The 27,787-nt window shown below is 40.2% G+C and overlaps 1 protein-coding gene across 1 annotated transcript; it reads right to left on the reverse strand.

Moving 5' to 3' along the window:
* Positions 1 to 1,276: 1,276 nt before the first annotated feature.
* LOC127137841 (uncharacterized) lies at positions 1,277 to 16,978 on the reverse strand. The gene is made up of 2 exons (XM_051064263.1): positions 16,413 to 16,978; positions 1,277 to 1,559 (listed from the first exon to the last, which is right to left on the reverse strand). The coding sequence occupies exons 1-2, from the start codon at positions 16,976 to 16,978 to the stop codon at positions 1,277 to 1,279; spliced, it is 849 nt and encodes a 282-aa protein (XP_050920220.1).
* Positions 16,979 to 27,787: the final 10,809 nt, after the last annotated feature.

The following is a 27,787-nucleotide window of genomic DNA, read 5'->3' on the forward strand; positions in this document are numbered from 1 at the left end:
AGAAACAGATTCACCACTGTAACTCACTTGAATATATGTTTTCTCTTTTTTGGAATTGGACTGATTTTGGTGTGTTGTTGTATGCTGCAGGACATGGTTGTTGGTGATGAATTAAGGCAAAGTAGCATGGGATTAGGTCCAAGTTTGGGAAATTAGGGCCTTTGTTTGGTTTTGTCATGTAATTTCTGGTTTGATGTAAGTTGGATATGCTTGATGGATAGTTCAGGCCTTGGTGGATGCAATATGGGATTGTGTTTGTTAGGTCTGATGCATTGCAGGTTACTTCATGGTGCAGGATTGAATGCTAGTTCATGATCATGACCGACTACAGGATGTTGGTTTTGGATGCCATGTGTTTATGTTTACAGTTTAACTTCGGGTTGTGTAGAATGCAAGAAAGGTCCATTTGTTGCAGACTGATGTTGCTGCAGGTTGTTTTAATGGTTGTGGTTACAACAGGAAGATGATTTTGAGCCTCAAACAGCATGGCCACGGTGTTTCATCCTGCAGGTGTGTATGCTTTAGCTCTGCAGCAGGTGAGAGTTGGCATTGTGAATGTAATCTCTGCTCATAACTAGGTTCCATGCTTCACAAGTTTTAATCCCACTGCTTGTATTCAATCCCTTTCCCTCATTGGTTTCTTTTGCTGCAGCCTGGACTTGTATATCATCTCAAATTAAGGTTTAGCGATGGTAGCTTTTTTTTATGCAGGCTTGGAATATGTTTGGCTTTGAGGTGTGCATTTCATTGTGAAGAGGATGCATTGCTGCTATGCACTTGGCCTTGCAAATTATGTTGAATCCTTCTTCCAGTTCAGCATGTGGTAGGTGGCTAAGCATGGTTTTTTTGGTTTTGCAAGGTAACAACCATGTGCTTGAGTTGGAAATAGGTCAGCTGGGCATTGATGTGTTTGTGATCTTGCTTGTGGCTTGCAAGTCAGCATGTATTGCTGAACTTTTATGCATTGCTCGTTCTTTCCTTTGTTTTAAGGATATTGACTTGTGAGTTGGTTTCACTGTAGAACTTGTGAAGGGCTTGCTTATAGTCTATGTTTTTTTTTCTCATGTCCAACTGCAATTTTGGTGCTTTAGATGCAATTGATACATTGCAGGTTCATTTGTAATGCATTGTGAATTGGTTAGCCTGTCAGTTGCTCTGGTTGCAGCCTGTTTGCATGATGACTATTGGTATGGTTTGTTGGCATAAAGTTTCTTGGTGGTTTTTGACATGTCAAGACTGACTTTGTTGTTATGTTATGTTGGACTGTAGGATGGTTTCAAGGTACTGCAGCAGGGTGATTGAGGTCTGCAATTGGCCTTGTATTGGCACGCTCAAAAGCAGCATCCAATGAATCTTTTACTTCACAAACTGAAGCGCGACGAGCTTCTGATGCAAAAGCTCCATGTACTGTCAAGTGTTCAATTGCCTGTATGTCTTCAACGTCCTCAGAAATCATTGGGGTCAACGGCTGAAAATTTTCTAACAAAGACACTTCATTCTGTCCCCCAGTTAAAGCAGGTGTTGGCATGGAAACATCCAGAATTGACACCATATTCTGCCTTCCTTGCCCTGATAACATTTGAATAAGTCCATGAAAATCCACAACCCCAGAAACAGAACATGCATCTGCAGTAGACCCAACTGGTAATATTCGGAATGGAAGACTAATGGAGTGTAGTGCAGCAGCATAAACGGAACTTGAGTGGTAATGCTTCTCATCTTTAATGTGGAGGAACTTGGAAGCTCTACCTAAGGAGGGCAGACCAACAGGTACAATTAGTTTAGAGTAGGATGATAGTCTTGAAAATGATATAGCATCATGAAGCTCCTCTAAGATTGTACGCTTCCTGGTCTGAAAACTTGCTCGTGAACCAGAACCACGGGCAGCATACAGCAGGACAGGAGTGCTTGTATACTCATCCACAATGTTTTCTAGAAACTCAGCACCCACAGAAGAGAAACCTCCAGAGTCATCAACTACAAATTGAAATCCCTGTACATGGTCACATTCTTCAACAAAAAAACGAAGTCTATCACTAATTTCTTCCCCATGTGAAGCCCAAGAAAAAAGAATCCCTTCCAATTCCATAATTGTCAAATTCCTCAACATCCGTCCAAACTCCATTTAAATCATATAGACTTTGGGGGTGGAAATGTACTTTCTTTTTGATTTCTTTGTAAATGGATATCCAAGTGGAAAAATATGGGTGAATTTTGGGTTTAATGGACTTTGGTCAAAGTTGACCAAAAAAGTCAACTGTTGACCGAAGTCAACAATTGGTCAAAAATGCCAAGTTTTGTATTTTCTTGTATGGATAAACATGTAATGGTTTACAATGACATGAAATAAATTGAAATGGCAAAATGGTTTGAAGCTGGTTTCCAAATTGTTTTGTTTATGACTTAAGTGCTTGACTTTGAAAAAGAAAATAACTTGACTAATAATATATATGAACAAAAACATCAAATGAGACCACAAGGCTAGGGTTTTGACAAAGTGTCCATGCACCAATGGCATGACCAACAAGTGGCTAGAAACACAAGAAACTTGGTTGTTCAGATGACCCAGACCATAGATGTATCCACACTCACAACACCATGACTTTGAATCAAAACCAAACCTCATATAAAACCAAAGCAAGGTTAGGCCAAGCATGCCAAACAAACATGAAAAATTCAGGACCAAAATCGGGGTATGACAGTTGCCCCTATTAAAGCGTCTTCAACTAGAGAATGTGAAGCAAAACGTTCTTCATATGATCATTGTGGGAGATGGTTAAATACTAAGAAGACCCGGATTTTGATCCTGAATCCCTATGAAATAATTAACCATGCCTGTCAGAATCGACAAAAAAGCAATCCCCAAAAGAAGAATCCGTCTGGTACGGTGAAAATCGGCCTGAGTACCGAAACAGAAAACCGACCTGGATACCAAAATAAATGGTAACACAGGAATACCCATGGCCTGAACGCCGCACATTAGTCTGAACACTAAGCATCGGAATATGAGAGTATCAATGTTGGTCTGGTCACCGAAAATCTGGTCTGAACACTACTTTGATCTGGATATCGGAAGAACTGGCCTGAATGCCACTTCGGTCTGGATACCGAAAAAAAACTAGCCTGAATGCCACTTCGGTCTGGATACCGGGAACTGGTCTGAATGCCACTTCGGTCTGGATACCGGGAACTGGCCTGAATGCCACTTCGGTCTGGATACCGGGAACTGGCCTAAATGCCACTTCGGTCTGGATACCGAAAAAAAACTGGCCTGAATGCCACTTCGGTCTGGATACCGGGAACTGGCCTGAATGCCACTTCGGTCTGGATACCGGGAACTGGCCTGAATGCCACTTCGGTCTGGATACCGGGAAAAAACTGGCCTGAATGCCACTTCGGTCTGGATACCGGGAAAAAACTGGCCTGAATGCCACTTCGGTCTGGATACCGGGAACTGGCCTGAATGCCACTTCGGTCTGGATACCGGGAAAAAACTGGCCTGAATGCCACTTCGGTCTGGATACCGGGAAAAAACTGGCCTGAATGCCACTTCGGTCTGGATACCGGGAAAAAACTGGCCTGAATGCCACTTCGGTCTGGATACCGGGAAAAAACTGGCCTGAATGCCACTTTGGTCTGGATACCGGGAAAAAAAACTGGCCTGAATGCCACTTCGGTCTGGATACCGGGAACTCTGGCCTGAATGCCACTTCGGTCTGGATACCGGGAAAAAACTGGCCTGAATGCCACTTCGGTCTGGATACCGCCTCGGTCTGAACACCGGAAAATTGGCCTGAATGCCATAAGTACATCGACCTGATCGTCGGAAACTTCTTCGATCTGAAAATCGGAAATTAGCCTGAACGCCACTTCGGTCTGAATACCGCCTCGGTCTGAACACCGGAAAATTGGCCTGAATGCCATAAGTACATCGACCTGATCGTCGGAAACTTCTTCGATCTGAAAATCGGAAATTGGCCTGAACGCCACTTCGGTCTGAATACCGCCTCGGTCTGAACACGGAAAATTGGCCTGAATGCCATAAGTACATCGATCTGATCGTCGGAAACTTCTTCGATCTGAAAATCGGAAATTGGCCTGAACGCCACTTCGGTCTGAATACCGGAAAATTGGCCTGAATGCCACTTCGGTCTGAATACCGGAAAAAACTTCATGTCTATTAGCATCGGCGAAGATAACAAAACAGTGATAAATGAGTCGGCACACATGCCAAAGACCCATGCTGGGGATAACAATCGAAATATTGACCAAAGAGTGCATGAGATATATTATCTATAGCCGTCAAAACGTAGATAATACACTCGCATGGAAGATTATCCATAACCGGGTTGTAGGTTGTTAAATGGATAAACGACCGAAAAGAAAAGCAACGGGGTACCATGCTAGGTATGCAAAAGATGACCAATCAAAAAAAGATAAAGTTGCTTACTCGGAGCAAGTATCCAAGAAGAAGGGGAAGACCCAATGGGGACAATACTGCTTGATCAAGGCAAGTATCCAAAGGGGACAAGACTATCAATACCATAAAGAGGGGATTACATCTACCGGTTTGTAGGCAGAAAACCACAGAAAAGTAACCAGTCATCAACCAGGATGAGCACAAAGGGTTAACTCTGCTAGGGGATGAAAGTGGGATTTTACAACTACCAGTTAGTAGGTAGAAAACCACAAAGATAGGACTTACAACTACCGGTTTGTTGGTAGAAGCCACAAATTCTGCTGAGGATGAGATGAATGAGTGCCGGTTAGCGAGCGACTACTCATTTATGCCCCAGGGAAGCACGGGAGACAGCCAACAGGAAGCCAATTTAGGATCGATCCAAAAAGGCCGACTGAAACAGGACTCATCCTAATGAGGACAGAACTCAATAGGGAAAACCCATCCCGTTAGGGAGGGAACGGAAACAACCGTCATCCACGAGGATATAACTCAGTGGGGAGCGCAGAAGGAAATGGTAGACACTTTCTGCTTAAGGGGTAGACTCTACATGGAGAGATCAGACACACCCACTTCTGCTAAGGGAAAGGACCCAAGCTTGCAAGATGCTGCCAACTTCGGGGAGTAATACTGCTGGGGATACCCACTCAACTAAGGAGTCACTTGTTGGGAAAGCACCAACCTTTCAACCATGCTGATGAACCCAATTCTGAAGCCGATCCAATGGCGCGATGCTAAACTCTTTCCAACAACCCAATCTCGGCTGGTCACCACGGCCTAGGGCTAATGGACATGTTTGCAATGTTGATGCATGAGTTTTTTTTGTTTTACACAATGCCCCATGATCATGGAAATGCTATGCACTAATGATGCAATATGCTATGCTTATCTAAATGATGAATGCATAAACACACGTCTCCTCCAGAGACAACACCGGGGAACTCCAGGAACTGTGCTGAGGATCTTATAATCACGTCAACTTCCACCCTGCTGGGGAAAGACAAACCTTGCTGAGGATGCACTCCATCGAACCCGAACTGCTTGGAGATTACCCTGCTAGGGGAGGCAACCCATTCTTATCTCTACTGGGGATGATTTTCTCCGAACCCGATCCGCTTGGGGACCTTGCTGAGGGAAAACCATCAACACAAACCCTACTGGGAAGGCAGTAACCTTTAGGCTCGCTGAGGAGACACTGATCTCAAATCTGTTAGGGAGGTAACCCTCTCATACCCACTGGGGAAATACAGCTTATTGGGCACGGAACACCTGTCGAGTCGCCGAACAGCGGCATCCATCGTCCACCCACAGTGTCGGCTTTCCTCTTGTGAGAACACCCAGACTCGCCTAGACTCCTCTGATTCATCCCACGAAGATCGAATTCCTGGGATTCATACAAACTTTCCAATCCTTAGACTTTGAAGATGATTAATCCTCCAGGGTCGCCGTCACAACTCTGTAACGGGCTTTTCACCGTTTGTCTATCCATTGCCCCTGGTCGGGCTCTGCAGGGATCTCTTTTGTCAAAAGGTTTCATACCACTACATGCCAACGAATGAAGATATCTAACGGTACCTGCACAAGAGATTGTTAGATAAAAGCGTGCCCCAGGCGTGCCCCATATTTCAACACCTAGGTCACCCAAACTTCCGAATAAGATTTCCGGATTTCAATCTTATAAGCACGCATCGGAAGGGAACTCTATGTTTCAAAATGCAACTATTCTTATCAAAACGAATGGATGTTTTCGTAATCAAAATGGTAATGAAAACAAAAACAAAATTATTTGACTGAACACGCATTTATTGACTGAAACAAAAAGGTGGCTCAGAACTGAGCGACGCACAGGAGGCAAACCCTGGAAAGAGGTGATTGCGCACAAAAGGAAAAATCTATCCTAATGGCAATGTGAAACCATGATTTCATCGGGTTCCAACTCGGTTACACCTCATATGTCCTCAAGACTTTCCACACCTTCGGCCTTCTGAACAAAACGCTTCTAATCGGTCTCTGTCGAAGATTATCCAAGTCATTCAAAGCCCAAACGATCATGCTAGACGCAGTTGTTCGTTTCATTCCCTCTTTTGCCTGGACCGCCCTTTCAGGTTTCAGTCCACCGGGATACCCTTTTTTGCCCAAGTCGCCCTTGTGGGGTTTTCGACTTGCCGGGTGTACAGTTTTTTCCTTTTTATTATCCCTAACTTTTGCCCGAACCTTTCTTCTTTTTTCTTGGTTCGCCGGGATGCCCCTTTTTGCCTGGACCCTTTTATTCTTTTTGTCCAGCGGGTCTCTTTTTCACGAAGTATCTTTTAACTGCGTCCGCATTCACAGGGGATGGAAAATCCTCATCATCCGTGGTCGTCAGCAACAAGGCTCTGTCAGAGAAAACCCTTTTTGACCACGAACAGACATTCATAATTGTTTATCCACTTGCCCCACGATCGTCTTGAGGAGGAAGGATCCTTTTCAACACCACATCTCTTCCATGCTACCCACGAGGTCGCACTTCTCGGTCAACAACACGCTTCATTTACTGGGTACAACTGCCCCATGACAAGTAACTGTCAGCCTCTTTTCTCAATCAGGCTCAATGCGTTATACCGAGTCCTCATCCACTCGCCCTTTTCTAACTTCTCATCCATCCGGACTCTTCACAATGAAATCTAGCCTCCAGCAGGCAATATCACTTCCATCCCATACCGTATGAGGAAGGCGCTGCCCCAGTAGATGCACGTACCAAAGTACGACACTCAGGATACCAACTTCGTACTCAGCCACTATCATTGGTGCGTTCACATGTTATCGGGGAAGCACTAGCTCACTCTCTTTAAACTCTCCCCATCAGACATCAAAACCCGTTCGGATTCGGGGTCAGGCCCCTCCTCTGGGATCGGTCACTCTCAATCTTTCGATTCGAGTACCTCGAGACGTCCTCATCAGGGACTTCAGACTTCCTTGGTTGACAATCATCAGTGGGCTGTTGGGCGAGATAACCATACAATACCCTCCTCTTGGTTGCTTTCTGGGAGGTATACTGAATATCGTATTCAGTCGACATCACTTGCCCTCTCGCAACCCGTCCGTTCGATGCTAGCTCCTCAAGCACATACTTGATCAGATCCATTTTGGACATCCACAAGGTGGTATGAACCAGCATACACTGTCTCAATCGGCGAGCAGCCTATGCCAAAGTACATCAAGTTTTCTCGAGCAGTGAGTGTATTGTTTCACAGTCGATAAACTTTTTTGCTTAGGTAAATTGCGTGCTCTTTTCGACAAGACTAGTCATACTGACTCAATACGCACCTCATAGACCCCTTAAGGGCTGTCAAGTACCAGATTAGCATGTCGTTTCTTCCCCGGAAGGTATCAGAATCAAAGGTTCCTGCTACTCCTTTTTTTTGTCTTTCCACGCCCCTTGGCAGTCCTCATTCCACCTGACCATTTGATTTCTTTCTTTTTGTTTATTTTTGGTTCAGGCGTTTCTAGTACTTTTTTTTTTTTTTTTTTTTTTGCAGGATCGACCTCGACTCCTCTTTCGTTTGCAACATGCCTCGGCAGCTTGCTGGACAGCACTCCATAAGTGCGCTAATTCGAACTCAACAGTATGAGTTATCTCTATCTGTCAAACAACTTGGTCCACCGGATGCCCCTCTTCTGCTTGGGACTCTGCCATCATGTCATCAACATGGCATTTGCTTTCACGATGAATCATATCATGAAACAAAGTCACCCTAGACTTCTGATACTTGGCACTGGCCTTCTCGATACTGAACGACATCACCTTATAACCAGAAGGTGCCCCTTGTGCGATGGACATGGTTTACGTCATATCATCTGGCGACAGTTCAATCTGGTCTCGGCCAAGAAGCCATCCATGAAGATAAACTGAGCATTATAATCAACCAATACCTCGTTGTGACGTATCGGGAATTCATCTTTCAGATTAGCTCAGCTCACGTCTCGACAGTCCACACACATTCTCATCTTTCAGCACCGGTTTCCGCTTCCCTGGAGGACAGTCTTCTCTCCATGGTAACTCGTGCCTCCACAACATTGGTATCCTACCTTGGTGTATCTAGATACAACCAGGCGCACATATACCATCCTGTTCTTGACTTGCCTCTGAAGCGGCCTCAATATTCGCTTTCTGACCTCGGCTCTGCTTGGAGCAACAGTTCTGAGCACTCCTCATGCGGTTGAATCACCTTCTCCTCTGGTTTCAACGACCCGGCTAATTCCAACAAATCACAATCTTCTTCGCCTTCTCCTTCGGCATGATAGATCGAATTGTCAAAGTCATACAAAGGTGTAACCAAATTGTTATCGATGAGATCAGGAGGGTAATCACTTTTGAGGTTGGAACGAGACAAGTTCAAAAGAAAAACGAAAAACATTGCCATTTTTATTTTTTTTTAAACTGTAAAACAATGAAAAACAAGGAACACCGCTTTTAATCACAAAAACATCCATTTATTACCAATGCAAAACGTTGCAAAATGAAACACATGAGATGGCCCTTACAATGGACCATTACGTTTCGGGCAAAACGTATGGCTTTCATGCAAACAAAATTAAAACACAGAAATACTACACTTCCAGATGAGCGACAGTGATGCTTTTGGAGGCCCTCCAATCGCCTGGCACGCACGACTTTATCCACAGCTCGAGCTCGCGGTCACAGTCAATCTCTTCACTCACTGAACAAGCATGATCAGAATCCAACATTCCTGCGCTGACAAAGATGTATGATGGACGACGTCCTCTGTTTGGTCTAGACGACTCTTGATCTGGATAACCAATCCCGAACATGTCTGCCTTTACCACTATGTCAATGATTCTACCCCAACCTCGGGCCTCTTTGTTTTTCACCACCTCTAGAGCTTGTTTATAAGAAGAAATGGACAGCTTCTTCTCTTTCTCGACAACAAGAGCGCTCTCCACCTGGACGGTTTCGATTGCTTGACTGGGTATTTCAAGTTTTCCAATGTCCATTTCTACTTCTTTCATCTTCCGGGTCGTGTCTCCCATCAATACACACCCCTCTGTGGCAACGGCTGCACAACAATTATCAACCACAGGGGAGACTCCATCCTGCACCAGAGGTTTTGGAACCACAGCCAGGGGAACCTTTAGCTGATCTTTCTCAGTCATCTCCATCCCTTTCTTGACCTTTTTCACCATCTTCACTTTTACAGGACCCTGCCTGGGTACCGGGTTGACATCCCCATTTATTATCTGGGCCAAGCTGATGGTCTTGGAGTCCACCATGTCCTGGACGACATGCTTGAAATCTCTACAACCCTCAACACTGTGCCCGGGTGCCTCGGAATGGAATTCACAACTGGCATTCTCATCATAGTGTGCAGGCCTCTTCTGTTGTGCTATGGGAATCAAAATCCTTGGCCGGACTAACCCCAAATCTCTCAATCTCCTGAACAAAAGGGTATAAGTCACAGGTGGTTCCTCAAACTGACGATCCTCCCTCTTCTTCTTCACCTGTCTCTTAGCTCTCGGTGCCTTCTGTTGAAGTGGTGGTTGTTGCGGGGGTACGGGTGAGTTACCAACAAGAGTGGTTACAGCAACAGCATAAGGATGATAACGATCCTTACTGCGTTCTCTCTTTGCTGGCACACCACTTGACTCAACCTCCTTTTTGAGCGGACCACTGTCAGAGAGTTTCTTTGCTACCGAGCCAGAGGGATTTGTTACATCGGATGATGGAGCCTTTCCCTGAACTTTCTCCTTGATCATCCAGCTCTCAATCCTTTCCAATCTCTCAGACATGGCTTTCTGCCCCAAGGCAAGCCCTTGCACAATACTGAACAATCCCCTCATCATCTCTTTCAGTTCAAGGATGTCGGCGTTGGGAAGATCCATCAGCTTGGATTTGTTGAGTCTGACTGTATGTCTGAATGGAAGAGCTATGCGCACCGGTTGACACCTTCAAAACAGCAAATGGGTTAGTATGACTCACGCATGCAATGTCTATCCGTACCAGGAATATTCCTTTGATTTTGGTTTCACAGAGACGGATAATTTTTCATCAATAACATTCCGACATCTGGATATCTCTCAACCAGAATCTTAATCAAAAAGTGGACCCTGAGTACGGATAGACACGAGTTAAATGCAGATGAATGCGATGCAAATGCATGAATGCAAGTCACTGCGCCACCAAGTCATCTGAAGACCCATTCTCTGAACTAGTCACAGCCATCGGGACTAAGTCACCATAAATCCGACTTGGGGAGTTCCGAAATAAACAGAACTGGAGATTACATCACTATCATCACAAGAACATCCACTGAACGGATGACAGTCAGATCCTCTGAACAGGTACTTTCAAATTCAACCCGGGGATCCGAAATAAACGGAACCCATTGATAAACCATGGACAGAACTCCGGCGTCCCAGAAATAAATGTCCATAAATTTGGCTGAACCAAAGTCACCATCACAGCACCACTGGCAGAAACCGTATCTGTAGAGATCAAACCCTCCCCTCACTGGTAGGTTCTAAGAACAGAAGTTTGTCAACTTCAGCCCTTCAGTCGCGAATAATACGTTTACCACTGAAGGTTTGGCATTATTACGAGATAAAAGACCTCCACTGACTCCCCTCAACAGGACATCCTAAAGCAAGTTCCCAGTCTCGGGGTCCTCGGATTGATCAGCGAGAATGCGCCCACCAGAGCTAACATAATCACGTCTCGGAGGAGAGGCCTCGACTGAGTTCTCGGGAAATGGTCACCAGAGTCGACGATTTCTAAAGGAACATCATGTTGTTACGGAACATCCGTAGGACATAATATATCCAAGAGAAACCTCGTCTGGGTGTGGTTCTTCACGAACGACTTAACGTAGCAACATGCCACGCAAGCCTCATGATCATCCATTCTAAAACCTGTGTGTACACTCAAGCCTGGGTAATGGGCTTATTTCTCACAAAATATCCCATCCCAACAAACAGGCAACCCACAGAACCCACAGATACAACAAACATATGTACATGAATGCAATAAGGTAAAGCAGGTAAATGCTGAAAATAAATAACTGTACAAAAGAATAAACACCCAACAAACAAGAAACCTACAAAAGCTAGGAGGGACTCGCTTAGGGAAATCGGTTCCCCAGCAGAGTCGCCAGCTGTCGCAGCCTGAAAAATACAGAGGTGCGAAAAAATAACCGGCAAAGAAGAAAAAGACAGAAGAGTCGCCACCGTGCGTTATTTATCCCAAAGGAGGGAAAGGAAACGCTCGAAGTAAACCTGGAGAAAGGAAAGGAAAAGACAAGGTCTCGCAACCAAATCTTGGGTTCGGGAGTCGATTATGCGAAGGGAAGGCATTAGCACCCCTACGCATCCGTAGTACTCTACGGGATCCACTCTTGTTGTTTCTTGTCTAAAGGGTGTATGTTTATCTAATGTATTATTTACTAAAAGAAAGGGTCAAAGAAAATGACTCGCACGGATGTCGCATCCACTGCATACGTATCTCATCTGAATATGAGAATCAGAGTCTTCGTAGCTCGGGTACCTATGGGTTAAGGATAAGTGTGCTCGCTAAGACATCGAGTCTTATGCCTACGTATCTCATCGGGAATGAGAATCAGAGCAAAAACGTAGTTCAGCTAACTACGGGAATAAGGGTCTCGATTGCGACTGGGGCAAGAGAAAGGAAAGGTCTCGATCGCAACGAGGGCGAGAGAAAGGATCGCAACAAGGGCGAAAGCAGACAAGGGTTAGTTGTTAGTCGTTAGTCAAACTCGGCAAGACATCGCATCTTATGCCTACGTATCTCATCTGAACATGAGAATCAGAGTTGCCGTAGTTCGGCTAACACGCACACAAACAAACACAGGCAAACGTGGAGCCTGAATGCCAATCACTGGGCTTACATCAGCATCCGAACCAAACAAACTCACAAAGAGGCAAACGTGGAGCCCGACTGCCAATCACTGGACTTACATCAGCATCCGAACCAAAACACACACAAGAAGGCAAACGTGGAGCCCGAACGCCGATCACTGGACTTACATCGGCATCCGAACCAAAACACACGCACACTAGAACCCGAATGCCACTCGATGAACTTACATCAGCTTCCAAGCACATAACAACCAAACAAGTTAATAAGGAGTCGGGAACTCGAGCCTATAACTGTCAAGCACCCACACAAAAAGAAAGAAAAGGGTGCCCTGAGAGATCTCGCACGATCTCCTGCCTACGTACCTCATCTGGTATGAGAATCAGGGCGACGTAGTTCCCCTACATAGGGATTGCCATCTGAACATGGACTTAGAAAGGAGGACACCAGTTGTGTCGAAGGAGAGTGGGCAATGTGTTCACGTCCTAGCAGTAGGTGTCGCAGCTCGCTGAATCGAGTCTTAGGCAGTTACCTCTTTGCAATGGGACGGACTACATGCCACAAGATCGAAGATGCTCAGAAAGGTCTAGAAGTGGGGAAGCTCTGCCCTAGAGTTGTCATGCAATGTGTACTTAAGTGTTAGGATTTACAAATGGGAATATCTACCTAATGTTAGCATGCAAAAGAATAAGGGAATCCTACCTATGTTATCATACAAAAGGATATGGGAATCCTAACTATGTTATCATGCAAAAGGATATGGGAATACTACCTATGTTATCACGCAAAGGGTTCTATCTAATGGGTGCTACCTAATCGGATCGAGAATCGACGAATGGAGCAAGGAGAAGTGTTAGGGATAAAGGTAGATGGCGATGCATGAAGCAATCGACTTACAAGGTTGATGGCGATGCATAAAGCAATCGACTTACAAGGTTGATGGCGATGCATAAAGCAATCGACTTACAAAAGGGTGGATGAATACGTGTTGGTTCTGTTAGGTTTTGAAAAATGATTACTCGACGTTGGATCGAGGTTTTGATCTTGTTTTGAAATGGTTATCGAATGTTCATTTTAATTCTTGTATTAACAGGTGAATAAAGAATGAAAGAGTAAATTTTATACATTTCATGGGAGAGGGGTACATTTGTTATGAATGGGGGTTGTTCATGGCAAACAAACAATAATAATACATGCCTCAAACACCATACAAAGGCCACAGTTAATCAAACAAGTAAGATATAAACAAGTATATATAATCGAATCAAATAATCAAAGAATGAAATAATGAAACATTAAACAATGTATGAGTGTAAGTGCAAAGGAACCGGCTCATTGTAAGAAAGCCCAAGAGTAAGCTATGTGAGGTTGATGGCGATGCTTAAAAAGCAATCGACTTACAAGGGTGTAAAAATGGGCTCGATATTAAATCGAGAAAAGTATGATTTTTATAGTTTTAAAATGGTTTTGAATTAAATTAAAATACAACAACTTTACATTATTAACAAAATGAAATAATGAGTATAATAAACATAAAAAGAAGATATTAACAAAATACTAAGAGGATAAAAAATGCTAAAGGAAGATAAAATCAAATAATAAGCAGAAAAAACCTCACATGAGTATCGAACCCTCTCCACCTAATATTATGCAACTAAACTCTCTGCACTAGGCCACTCAATACTATCTGCTATTGAGATACTACCCTAAATATATAAACCGGAATGAAAAAAAAAAAAAAAGATTAAGAACAAAACTAACATATAAAACCTTTTTTATGTTTTTGTTTATTATTATCTTTTATCTCTGTTAAACAAAACAAATTTGATTAAAAAAATAAATTAAAAAAAGAAATGAAAACAAAAGAAAACAGAGACTCGTCTTCTTCTCTCCCACCTCACAAACTCAACCTTCCCCCAACAATGGCAATCTCACGAACTCGCACCTCTCATCCCTTTTATGACATCAACAAAATCCTCTCACGCTCTCCAACTCAGTGAATCGAACTCTCTCAACTCTCATAAATATTTTCAACAACAAAACAAGAGAAGGATAACAAGAAAGAAAAAGAGTCCTTACAAAGTGTCGCGGCGGTGGTGGTGAAGGACGCGAAGAAGCTGGCCTCCAGGTAATTGATTTTGGGATCTTAGGGTTCCTTCTCAGATTTTCGCCTCCAGCTCTCTGTTGTTCTCTAGGGTTCTTTTTCCTCACTGATTTCTCCCTTTTTATAATCCCATTGCTAGGCTTTGGATGAGATCAAAAGAGTATGGAATTGGAAGTGCTTTTTTTTTTCGTGCTGCTCTGTTGTCTATCCCATTTTGGTGCTTGCTCTGAAAAAAGGTAACATGTACCTTGTACTTCTTCTGTGAAAATGTTTCATTTTTGTTGCTTGTGAATTTTTTACCATCTTACCGAGTTGTTGTGATTTTACTGCAGTGAATTTTCTTGCAACTTTGAGGCTTCTGTTAACAACACTCAACCTTGCAAGAGTAGCTTGTTTCTCCATGTGAAAACTTCACTGTTGGTAAGAAACAGATTCACCACTGTAACTCACTTGAATATATGTTTTCTCTTTTTTGGAATTGGACTGATTTTGGTGTGTTGTTGTATGCTGCAGGACATGGTTGTTGGTGATGAATTAAGGCAAAGTAGCATGGGATTAGGTCCAAGTTTGGGAAATTAGGGCCTTTGTTTGGTTTTGTCATGTAATTTCTGGTTTGATGTAAGTTGGATATGCTTGATGGATAGTTCAGGCCTTGGTGGATGCAATATGGGATTGTGTTTGTTAGGTCTGATGCATTGCAGGTTACTTCATGGTGCAGGATTGAATGCTAGTTCATGATCATGACCGACTACAGGATGTTGGTTTTGGATGCCATGTGTTTATGTTTACAGTTTAACTTCGGGTTGTGTAGAATGCAAGAAAGGTCCATTTGTTGCAGACTGATGTTGCTGCAGGTTGTTTTAATGGTTGTGGTTACAACAGGAAGATGATTTTGAGCCTCAAACAGCATGGCCACGGTGTTTCATCCTGCAGGTGTGTATGCTTTAGCTCTGCAGCAGGTGAGAGTTGGCATTGTGAATGTAATCTCTGCTCATAACTAGGTTCCATGCTTCACAAGTTTTAATCCCACTGCTTGTATTCAATCCCTTTCCCTCATTGGTTTCTTTTGCTGCAGCCTGGACTTGTATATCATCTCAAATTAAGGTTTAGCGATGGTAGCTTTTTTTTATGCAGGCTTGGAATATGTTTGGCTTTGAGGTGTGCATTTCATTGTGAAGAGGATGCATTGCTGCTATGCACTTGGCCTTGCAAATTATGTTGAATCCTTCTTCCAGTTCAGCATGTGGTAGGTGGCTAAGCATGGTTTTTTTGGTTTTGCAAGGTAACAACCATGTGCTTGAGTTGGAAATAGGTCAGCTGGGCATTGATGTGTTTGTGATCTTGCTTGTGGCTTGCAAGTCAGCATGTATTGCTGAACTTTTATGCATTGCTCGTTCTTTCCTTTGTTTTAAGGATATTGACTTGTGAGTTGGTTTCACTGTAGAACTTGTGAAGGGCTTGCTTATAGTCTATGTTTTTTTTTCTCATGTCCAACTGCAATTTTGGTGCTTTAGATGCAATTGATACATTGCAGGTTCATTTGTAATGCATTGTGAATTGGTTAGCCTGTCAGTTGCTCTGGTTGCAGCCTGTTTGCATGATGACTATTGGTATGGTTTGTTGGCATAAAGTTTCTTGGTGGTTTTTGACATGTCAAGACTGACTTTGTTGTTATGTTATGTTGGACTGTAGGATGGTTTCAAGGTACTGCAGCAGGGTGATTGAGGTCTGCAATTGGCCTTGTATTGGCACGCTCAAAAGCAGCATCCAATGAATCTTTTACTTCACAAACTGAAGCGCGACGAGCTTCTGATCTAAAAGCTCCATGTACTGTCAAGTGTTCAATTGCCTGTATGTCTTCAACGTCCTCAGAAATCATTGGGGTCAACGGCTGAAAATTTTCTAACAAAGACACTTCATTCTGTCCCCCAGTTAAAGCAGGTGTTGGCATGGAAACATCCAGAATTGACACCATATTCTACCTTCCTTGCCCTGATAACATTTGAATAAGTCCATGAAAATCCACAACCCCAGAAACAGAACATGCATCTGCAGTAGGCCCAACTGGTAATATTCGGAATGGAAGACTAATGGAGTGTAGTGCAGCAGCATAAACGGCACTTGAGTGGTAATGCTTCTCATCTTTAATGTGGAGGAACTTGGAAGCTCTACCTAAGGAGGGCAGACCAACAGGTACAATTAGTTTAGAGTAGGATGATAGTCTTGAAAATGATATAGCATCATGAAGCTCCTCTAAGATTGTACGCTTCCTGGTCTGAAAACTTGCTCGTGAACCAGAACCACGGGCAGCATACAGCAGGACAGGAGTGCTTGTATACTCATCCACAATGTTTTCTAGAAACTCAGCACCCACAGAAGAGAAACCTCCAGAGTCATCAACTACAAATTGAAATCCCTGTACATGGTCACATTCTTCAACAAAAAAACGAAGTCTATCACTAATTTCTTCCCCATGTGAAGCCCAAGAAAAAAGAATCCCTTCCAATTCCATAATTGTCAAATTCCTCAACATCCGTCCAAACTCCATTTAAATCATATAGACTTTGGGGGTGGAAATGTACTTTCTTTTTGATTTCTTTGTAAATGGATATCCAAGTGGAAAAATATGGGTGAATTTTGGGTTTAATGGACTTTGGTCAAAGTTGACCAAAAAAGTCAACTGTTGACCGAAGTCAACAGTTGGTCAAAAATGCCAAGTTTTGTATTTTCTTGTATGGATAAACATGTAATGGTTTACAATGACATGAAATAAATTGAAATGGATTAACAAAATGGTTTGAAGCTGGTTTCCAAATTGTTTTGTTTATGACTTGAGTGCTTGACTTTGAAAAAGAAAATAACTTGACTAATAATATATATGAACAAAAACATCAAATGAGACCACAAGGCTAGGGTTTTGACAAAGTGTCCATGCACCAATGGCATGACCAACAAGTGGCTAGAAACACAAGAAACTTGGTTGTTCAGATGACCCAGACCATAGATGTATCCACACTCACAACACCATGACTTTGAATCAAAACCAAACCTCATATAAAACCAAAGCAAGGTTAGGCCAAGCATGCCAAACAAACATGAAAAATTCAGGACCAAAATCGGGGTATGACACCAAGGGAAAAGGAAAAAAGTACAAACAAAACCCAAAAGTAAGAAGTTTTCAAATCAAAACTAATAAAATGTCAGAGATTACAGGTAAGGGGGTTGGTTACACAGAGGGAAGGTGTTAGCACGCAAAGTGTCCTAGGTACTCCTAGGGAGCCCTTTTTTGTGTGCATATGTGTTTTTGTACAAAGTGATGTTTACAAACAAATAGAATGGGGGGATGAGAAAATAATTCATTAATTATATTTTTGTGTTTGACAAGACCTTTAGACTTGTGCCTACGTACCAACATAAAAATGAGGGATCAAAACCTCGTAGTTCGTGATACAAATTTCAAAGTGGGTGCATTGCTTTTAACAAAAATTAAGTTTGAAAGGCACAAAGGCCTAAAAATGGTTTGAATGAGTTAGTTCTTTTTTGGCTTTTGAAAGTTTAGGTCAAATATAGTTAAGTCTATTTACAAGTTTGATTAAGAAAAGAAGTTTGAAAATGCAATGGCATAAGACCAAAGTTTCTAGTTTGCAAAGTGGTCAAAATTTAGAAAATAACAAGTTCAAACAAAGAAGTTTTTAAAAGGAGGAAGAGATTTTGAAATTAAAGAAATGGGGAGGAGATGAAGAGACTAATCCTATGTACAAAATTAAAAGTTAAGAGTTGAAAAGATCTGACCGATGGGTAGCAATCTAATAGGCAAGAATGCCATATAGAAACCCAAAATTCCCTTTGATATTAGAATATAGCAACAAACAATGCATACAATAATAACTTGAAGAGCAAGGCATCAAATAAATATATCCCCATCCAAGCTTTAGCCACTCCATAATCTTCTTCAAATTGGCCTATGTAGCAGATGAATTCCACAAGTCACATGTTCAAAATAATAGCTTCACAATGATCATGTTACAGATGAACTCAAAGGGATCTTCAAAGATGTATCAGATGAAGTTTCAAATTGCAAGCACTTGGTTACATGATAGTTGGCATTGTCCAAGTCCTTATTGCATAGGGATGTTGCCTAGATTCTAAGTCCAATTGTCCAAGATCAAGTCAACAGTCCACACAAAAGTTTTTTAGGGTTTTTGTTGTTATTATGTACATTAATGGTCAAAGACCACACAAACAAACAAAATATACACAAACAAAATATATCACACAATATGGTCCAAGTGGACAAAGTGAAAATGACATTAACATAAACAATTAGAATGGTATGAATAATGGCAAATGAATAGAACTTAAAAATTAAGGTGCATTAAAATAAAGGACTTGAAATTAAATGTTAGTTGTTAATAAGTTAGAAGTTAGTATTGTTTTGCTTTTGCTTTTTTTAAGTCATTCTTTGGAGAAGACTCAACCCACTTATCACAAGCATGGATCCTTGAGCCAAGACATCTTCCAAAGGAAGGAAAAAAGGCCAATTTTCCACACAATACCATGAAAGAGGTGAGGCTTACAATCTCACTAACTAGAATGCTATGCCTTTTTGTGTCAAAAATTTAGCGTTATGTTAAGCAATCGTAATTGGACTTTTGATGAGGTTTTAGGAATTTGACAAACCATATTTAATTTAAATGCATTATTTTAGTATTTTTAAAGACTTAAAAGTATTTTTAAACAATTAAAAATAAACATAAAATCATTTAAATCATGAAAAATATTAATAATGATCCAAAAAATAATTTTAATTCAGAATATGAAAGAGGCATTTATTTAAATTTTTTTGGTGAAACTCTCATATTTTTTGGATCAATATTAAAATTAATATGAATTAATGAAAATCAAATGAATTAAAACAAAAATCAAAAAATCAAAAAAACGTGAGCCACTTGATCTCCCTCATTAATTGAGGTGGCAGATCAAGTGGACACAAACACACGTTCCATGATGCACTGCAGTCAACGCGGCGTAGGCTTGGTATTTAGAAGCAACATATGAGATTAAAACATTTTAAAAGAGATCAATGGCTCAGAACCTGTCCAGCACACCACCGGCGCTGGACTCCGGTCACCTTCTCAGGCGAGGTCCACTGGACTGGTTCACTCATCACCATCAAGAAAATGAAAAAGGAGGACATGATCTGAAAGAAAAAATGGCGTAGAGCATGAATATGACCTCAATTTCAACTAACTCCAAATATATAAAAAGATATGAGGAGTTGAATTTTGAGGTGTGACAACTGAGTTGCTTTGATTTGACCTCAAAGCAACTCAATCTTCTTGCCTACATTGGTAGGACTTCAGACAACCAACGATCTAAGAGAATTGATGAGAATTGAGTGAGAATCGAAGAGAAGAAGTTTTCTGAAATTCACCTTCAATGTTGTGCAGAACTTGATGTTGCTTGCTTCAAACTTGATCTGATCACACTTGAGAAGCTTGTAGGAGAGGTTTGGGAATGGTACAAAGCTTTGGATCCTGGAGTTCTTGAATCTCTAAACAGTGAGATTCAAACTCAATTTTCAAGTTGAAAATTATCAGGTTTTCCTTTGAAATGTGAGGGTTTCAATTGGGGGGCAAAGCTGGCGCGCAAGGTCTGTTTGAATTGAGCTCCAAGGGCCTGTATTTATAGCAATTGGGACTGATATTTGCACACTTGAAAAATTGCTAAATTTGGATATTTCATGCACAAGCTTGCATGGGCGTGTACAGGCCCATGAAGCAATCCAATTTGATCCACTTGCATCTGTTTTGAAGTTCAAATGAGGCTTAGATGTCAAGGCAATGTGAAATATGATTTTTGGCATTTGATTTCTTCCAATCATGCAACTCTGTTAAAGCCATGCCCATACCTAGCAAATCTCATCCAAAATACAAGAACTTGGGTTCTTTGGAAAGCTTAGATCAAGGGAAACAAGTTTGATGTTGAACACTTTTCCATTTGGAGCTTGAATCATGGTTAATTTTGAGGTGGAAGTTTGGAAATTTCAATATGCTGAAATTTTTTCTAAGTGTCAAGTCATATATCTTAATATTCCACCTTGCTTAAATTTTTATGTGAGCTTCAAATGAGAAATGTGTCTTCTTAAAAGTTATAGATATTCCAAATACCTTCAAAATGGTCACCAATTTCATGTCATTTGGATTTATAATGATAGAGTTATGCATTTTTGAAGTTTGGAAAAATCACTTGTTCCATGGTATAGGTAAAAAACGACCTATAATATATCCTCATATCACATGCTCATAAAAGTTGAATCAGCTCTCACTCCAAACATAAAAGTTGAATTAGACATCTTGAATTTGATTTTGCAACTTGGAAACATTTCATCTCATGAATATTGAGCAAGTTATGACCTTGGGAAGTTGACTTTCAAATTAGGGTTTAGACAAAATGACCTATAATGTTTCAAAATAGAAAATGCTTTTCCAAGAAAAACTAGCTCTAGCTCTCAACATGAAAGTTGTTTGTAATGTCATTTATAGTAACTTTGATCTTGTAATCATTTTAATATGGTGAAAATTGTAGGAGATAGGGTCTAGGGAGACCCAGTTTTGATTAGATGAATTCATCTGGCCAACCACCATCAACCAACTTGCTAACCTTCAATTATCTTGACTTTGTAGGTTCATGGTAGATCATATATGCATAAGATGATGAATTTTTTAAGTTTCCCTTGAGAAATTTGATCAATTGGTGAGACAACTTGTTGGAGAAGTTACTTAAGATCCCCAGTTAAACTAGGGTTTCCAAGGCAAATCACCTCCAAACTCTTGAAGAACACTTGATCAATATAACATGTAGAGATCAATGGGACTCATATATGATGCTTTGAGACATTGTGGATCAATCTTTGATTATGCTCTTATCCATGAGGGTCTTAAACCCTAAATGTGAACTTGATAGATCAATGAGGATCATGCCCTACCTACAAAAAGTTAGGCACATACAAAGACATATTTTTGGTATTTTGGTTAGTAAAATGATAATATACAAGTATGATACAATCACATGGTGCTTGGTGATCTCTCCTTAAACAAAACCAATGAAAGAGGGGTAAGGAGGCTGCCAAGGTGTGATCCCAATGCTAATGCATATGATGAGATTGCATGAGGGATCTTAGGGTCAAAATTGGGGTCTTACAATTTGCAGCGGTCAGATTCCATTGTCAGCCATATTAACCTGCCCTTAACATCCTTTTAGCCAATGCATGTCCATTGGCATGGGTACCAAAGGATCCTTCATGAATTTCCATCATCAGCATGTCTGCTTCGTGTCTATCCACGCATCTCAGCAAGACCATGTCAAAGTTTCTTTTGTACAACATGTCTTCATTTAAAAAGAAGGTACCAGCCAACCTTCTAAGAGTCTTCTTATCTTTGTTTGATGCCCCAGATGGGTACTCTTGTCTTTGAATAAAGCATTTAATATCATGATACCATGGTTTTCCATCAACGACCTCTTATGCGACGAACACATGAGCAGGTCTGTCAAAGCGCAAAACATTTATTGTAGGCACATCATTCCACCGGTTCACAAAAATCATGCAGGATAAAGTTGCCAGAGCATCTGCTATCTAATTCTCCTCATGAGGTATATGATGAAATTAAATTTGGTTGAAGAAAGTTGGCAGCCTCCTTGCATAATCTTTGTAAGGAATCAAACCAGGCTGACGGGTTTCCCATTCTCCTTTGATCTGATTAATCACCAAAGCTGAATCTCCATATACGTCTAGAATTTTGATTCTTAAGTCGATAGCCTCTTCCAGACCTTTAATACCCCAATTTTGACCCTAAGATCCCTCATGCAATCTCATCATATGCATTAGCATTGGGATCACACCTTGGCATCCTTCTTACCCCTTTTTCATTGGGTTTGTTTTGGGAGAGATCACCAAGCACTATTGTAGCGGGGATTTCGTTACCTTTAGGTTTATTGACTAAACCAAAAGTCAACACACAATTCGAGTCGCCACCGCACTTTTATTTGTCCAAAGGAAAGGCTAAAAATCGAACAAAAGCCAAGTAAGAAGTTTTTCAAATAAAAAACTAATAAAAATGTCAGAGATCTAGGTAAGGGGGTTGGTTATGAAATGGGAAGGTTTTACGCACCCAAAACATCCTTAGTACTCTAAGGGAACCCTTTTTGCAAATATGTGTTGTAGGTTGGTATTTGTGAAAAGATTTATACAAAAGATTGGGGGGATGAGAAGAGAATCGGTTATATTTACAAGTTTTTTCTTTGAATGGATGAACCCATTGCCTACGTACCATCATAAAGGAGGATCAAACCTCGTAGTTCGGGGTAAAAATCTCAAAGATTGGTGAATTGATTTGATCAAAATCCTTAAGGTCTTTTGTTATCAAAGGGAGAAAACTCAACCTAAACCAACAATCCACCATGTGAGGAAGGCTTCAACATGCTGGTGATGGGTTAACCCTATAATAAGCATGGAAGACTTATAATCCAATCACTAAGGATGAGGTGAGATTTACATCAACCACTAGGATAACTCAAACCTATGGCTAATGTTTTTGAAAAGGTTTTAACAAGTGGCGATTGGAACCACAAAAACAACTTGAAGTGAGTTATATTTACAAGTTAGACTTATTTGCAAAATGAAGTCAAAGTTGGATTAAGATTTATTCACAATGAGTATTGATGGAAATGGCTCTGAAAAGTCAAAGGCTTAAGGCCTAGGTTTCTAATTTGAAACAAAGTCAAAGTTTGAAGAAAAAGATTTCTGGCTTGGTTAGAGTGGGGAGAAGAAGAGAAGGGCTAGTCCTAAGGCATACAAAGATAAGAGGGGAAAGATAAACCCTTGGAGTTCCTTTTCTTGAAGTCATAGAGATGACTCAAGATGCTCCTTTCCTTTGGACTTAGCACACAAGCAAGCAATCAAACAAACTGAACTCAAGCTCCTAGGATCTCCATTTGGCTTGTCTCTTAACTTGGCTACTCATGACAATGGTTCTCTTTTCACAATCTCAAGATGGGATCCCCCTATCACACAAAATAAAACATCAAAAAGTTCAGAACACAATAAGGGGAATGGACAAAGAATAAGTTTAAAGGAGAAGTCCTTTGAGGTCAACTTTGAATTTTAGCATTCTAAAGGCATGAGGCCTAGTTGCTCTTCAACAAGTTTTGCATTCTAAAGGCATGAGGCCTAGTTTCTCTTGAACTCCTTTAAGCATAGGTAAGTCCTAATTCTAAGTCCTTTCTCCTTTTTGCATTTGGTTCACACAAAACAAACACAAAGCAAACACAAGATAACAATATATTTATATACAATAATGAGCTCAAATAAGCAAAAGAAAAATGACATAAACATAAAATATGTCCTCAAGTGAGCAAAGGGAAAATCAATATGAATAATGAGCAAGAAATAAATGGCATTAAAAGTAAATGGCAAGAAATTAAATGCTCAAATTAAAGTTAGTAATTAGTGAGGTTATGTTGCTCAAATTCAAACCATTTTTAGGCCTTTATGCCTTTCAAAGTTAAATTTTTGTTAAAAGCAACGCATCCACTTTGAAATTTATACCACGAACTACGAGGTTTTGATCCCTCATTTTTATGTTGGTATGTAGGCACAAGTTCGAAGGTCTTGTCAAACACAAAAATATAATTAACGAATTCTTTTCTCATCCCCCCATTCTATTTGTTTGCAAACATCATTTGTACAAAAACACTTATGCACACAAAAAGGGCTCCCTAGGAGTACCCAGGACACTTTGGATGCTAACACCTTCCCTCTGTGTAACCAACCTCCTTACCTATAATCTCTGGCATTTTATTAGTTTTAATTTGAAAACTTCTTATTTTTGGGTTTTGTTTGTACTTTTCCCTTTTCCCTTGGAAACAATAAAAGCGCGGTGGAGACTCTTGTTATTTTATGTCTTGCTTATCCATAGCTTGATGATCATGAATTTACCGCTACAGTACCCAATCAGTAACATTACTTTGCTTATACCATCCAACTTCTTTCTAGTGGCACTTGGGACATGTTTGTAACAAATAGAACCGAATACTCTAAAATGACTCACACTTTGCTTATCACCAATCCACTTCTCAAAAATAACAATTTCCTTCATCTTCTTGGTTAGACACATGTTGAGAACATATGTTGCAGTGGCAATAACTTCTCCCCATAAGGTCCGAGGGAACTTCTTCTCCTTCAGCATGCTCCTTGTCATATCAAGAGAAGTCATGTTTCTTCTTTCAGCAAGACCATCGTGTTGTGGAGTATATGGATCAATCACCTTATGTTCAACTCCATTATCTTCATAGAACCTTCTAAACTCTTATGAGTTGTACTCACCTTCACCATCAGTTCTGAGAACTTTCAGCTTTTGACCACTCTGTTTTTCAGCATTCACCTTGAACTTCTGAAATTTAGCAAACACCTCATGCTTAAACTTGATGAGTGCTACCCATGTCATTCTTGTGAACTCATCACAAATGACACAAAGTACTTGTTTCCTCCAAGTAAAGGTACTTCAAATGGTCCACATACATCATAATGCAGTACTCCTAATGCATGGTTTGCTCTTAGAGCCAATTCTAATGAAATGACAATCTAAATTGCTTTCCTTTCATGTGTATCTCACATGACTTCTCAAGCTACACAATCTTCGGAATGCCATGTACCAAATTCTTAGAACTCAGATGCCCTAAGCTTATGAAGTTCAGATGCCCCAATCTCTTGTTCCACAACTCATTGTCACCTTCAACACCTTCTGCTCTATGGAATTTAGTTTCGATTGTTTCCACATTCACTTTGAATGTTCTGTTGTTTCCCTGTTTATATTGCATAATCATCTTCTAATCAGAACCATACAACTTCAAGAGATTGTCCTTCATAGTAATTAAGAAATCTTTATAAATTAGATGACATACACTCATCACACTGCTCTTCATGCCAGAAACATACCAAACATCATTGATCAAAAGAGTTTTTCCATTCTTCACTCTGACTTTGATATTTCACATTCCTTCAACATTAAGGTACTTATTATCAACAAATGTGATATTTTTCCTCTTTCTAGAGTCAAAATCAATCAGCCATTGTTTGTTTCCAATTAGGTTATTTGAGCAGCCAATATCCACATACCACTAGTCTACCAAATATCACCATCAGATTATGAAGACATCAATAGCACATGTTCATCATCAGAATATCCTCTGGCTATGTTTGCTTCTTATGATTTTCTTTTCTTATTTAACCAACAGTCAGCAGAAAAATGGCCAAACATCTTACACTATTAGCATTGAACTTTCTTATTGTCAAACGTCTCCTTTGTCTTCTAATGTTTCTTCTCATCAAAGTTGGAGGCTTCTGACTTCTGATAGCCACCACCATGTCTCTTCTTGTCCTCTGACCAATATTGCTTCTCATTCTTCTTACCAAAAGACGGTTTCAGAGTCTGCTCTACCTCTCTTTTAGAATTTCTCTCAGCCATACGCAACTCTTGTGCCTCGAGACTACTCTGGAGCTCTTTAATTTTCATGGTGTTGAGGTCCTTAGAGTGTTTAATTTCTACAACAATGTAATCAAATTTAGGAGTAAATGATCTCAGTACCTTTTCAATGATTACTTGTCCAGAGAGAATTTCTCCACAATATTTCATCTCATTTGTGATCAGAATCACACTGGAGATATAATCAAGTACCTTCTTATTGTTTTTCATGTTGATATTCTCATACTTCTTACACAGAGATTGAAGCTTCACCTTCTTTATTGATGCATCATCGTTGTAGCACCGTACTAGTATGTCCACGCAACCTTCGCCGTCATTGAATCAACAATCTTCTCAAACACATTCGTATCCACACACTGATGGACATAAAACAATGCCTTATAATCCTTTTTCCTAGTTTCTTTATTCATATTTCTCTGCACTTCAATTGCATCTGCTACAACCGCCATGTAACCGTCATTGACGAGATCATGAACTTATTGAAAGCCAAAAAACACATGCATCTGAATCATCCATCGATTCTAATTCTTTCCATCAAATACTTGAAGCTTTGTGTTCAAGCTACTGTTTCCTCCGTTCATCTTTGTTCTTGTTCGAACTCAGTCAGATCTCACCAACACCCGTGTTACCCAATCCCACAAAATCAAGAAATGTGATTCTACTTTGGTTCAGATCTTCAATCCACTATGAATTGAATGAGCAAATCAATCACACACGCCTCACGTACACTCATGTTTCCCGTTCCTGAATCAGAACCGGAGCTCTAGATACCAATTGTTGGTGCATAAGAATGAAGAAGATGAAGATGAACTAATGAAATATATATATATATATATATATATATATATATATATATATATATATATATATATATATATATATATATATATATATATATATATATATATATATAGAGAGAGAGAGAGAGAGAGAGAGAGAGAGAGAGAGAGAGAGAGAATATTAATTGTTGTAACTAACTTTTTTTCTCAACTGAAAACTATTACAATGAATTCTATTACAAACTGAACCTGAGTTTAGTATTTATATCACAAGAACCAATAGATAAAGCTCAAATTAAAATCTAAATGCAACTTGAATGTGAATTTGAATTACACTTTAACAAGACTCACATACAGTCTAAAATAAATTATATCGGACTTATCTGAACATTTTTTCATTATTAAAATTAATTGTTTTCTTTTGAAAATATTACAAATCCAAGTTTTAAAACATGGAAAAGGAAGAAGCATAGCGTTGCTCTTTTTATAGATATACTAATTACACAAATCAAAGCACATAATCTAAAAAAAAAAAAAAATCGTATATACTATAACAAACAAAGATATTATGCAATAGTCAACTCTCAAAACATGATCACAATCAACCAAAGGATGAGACACACATTTTTTCCTTTTCAATCTAACGTGTCATCCATACATGTGAACATTTTCCATTGTCTTAGATTTACTCTGAAATTATTTCTACTTAGAGAGACTAAAGTGAGAGAATGGAAAATAGTAGAGAGAAAGAGAAAATAAAGAGAAAATAAAGTTGATCGAGAGACAATCCATTTAAAGTGATAGAGTGCCAGAAAGAGTTTGGACTAGGGGTGGCAAAATGGATGGATTGGATGGATATGGATTGGATCGTTAATGGATGGATCAAAACAATCCATTATCCATTAACAATCCACTAAAAGTTTTTTAAAAATATCCAATCCAATCCATCCATTAAGAATAAAAATCCATCCAATCCATCCATTATCATATTTTTAGTGGATGGATATCCATCCATCCATTTTTTTTTCCTTTAAA

This window comes from Lathyrus oleraceus, chromosome 4 (assembly GCF_024323335.1).
Source record: "Lathyrus oleraceus cultivar Zhongwan6 chromosome 4, CAAS_Psat_ZW6_1.0, whole genome shotgun sequence".
In the NCBI taxonomy this organism is placed as follows: domain Eukaryota; kingdom Viridiplantae; phylum Streptophyta; class Magnoliopsida; order Fabales; family Fabaceae; genus Lathyrus; species Lathyrus oleraceus.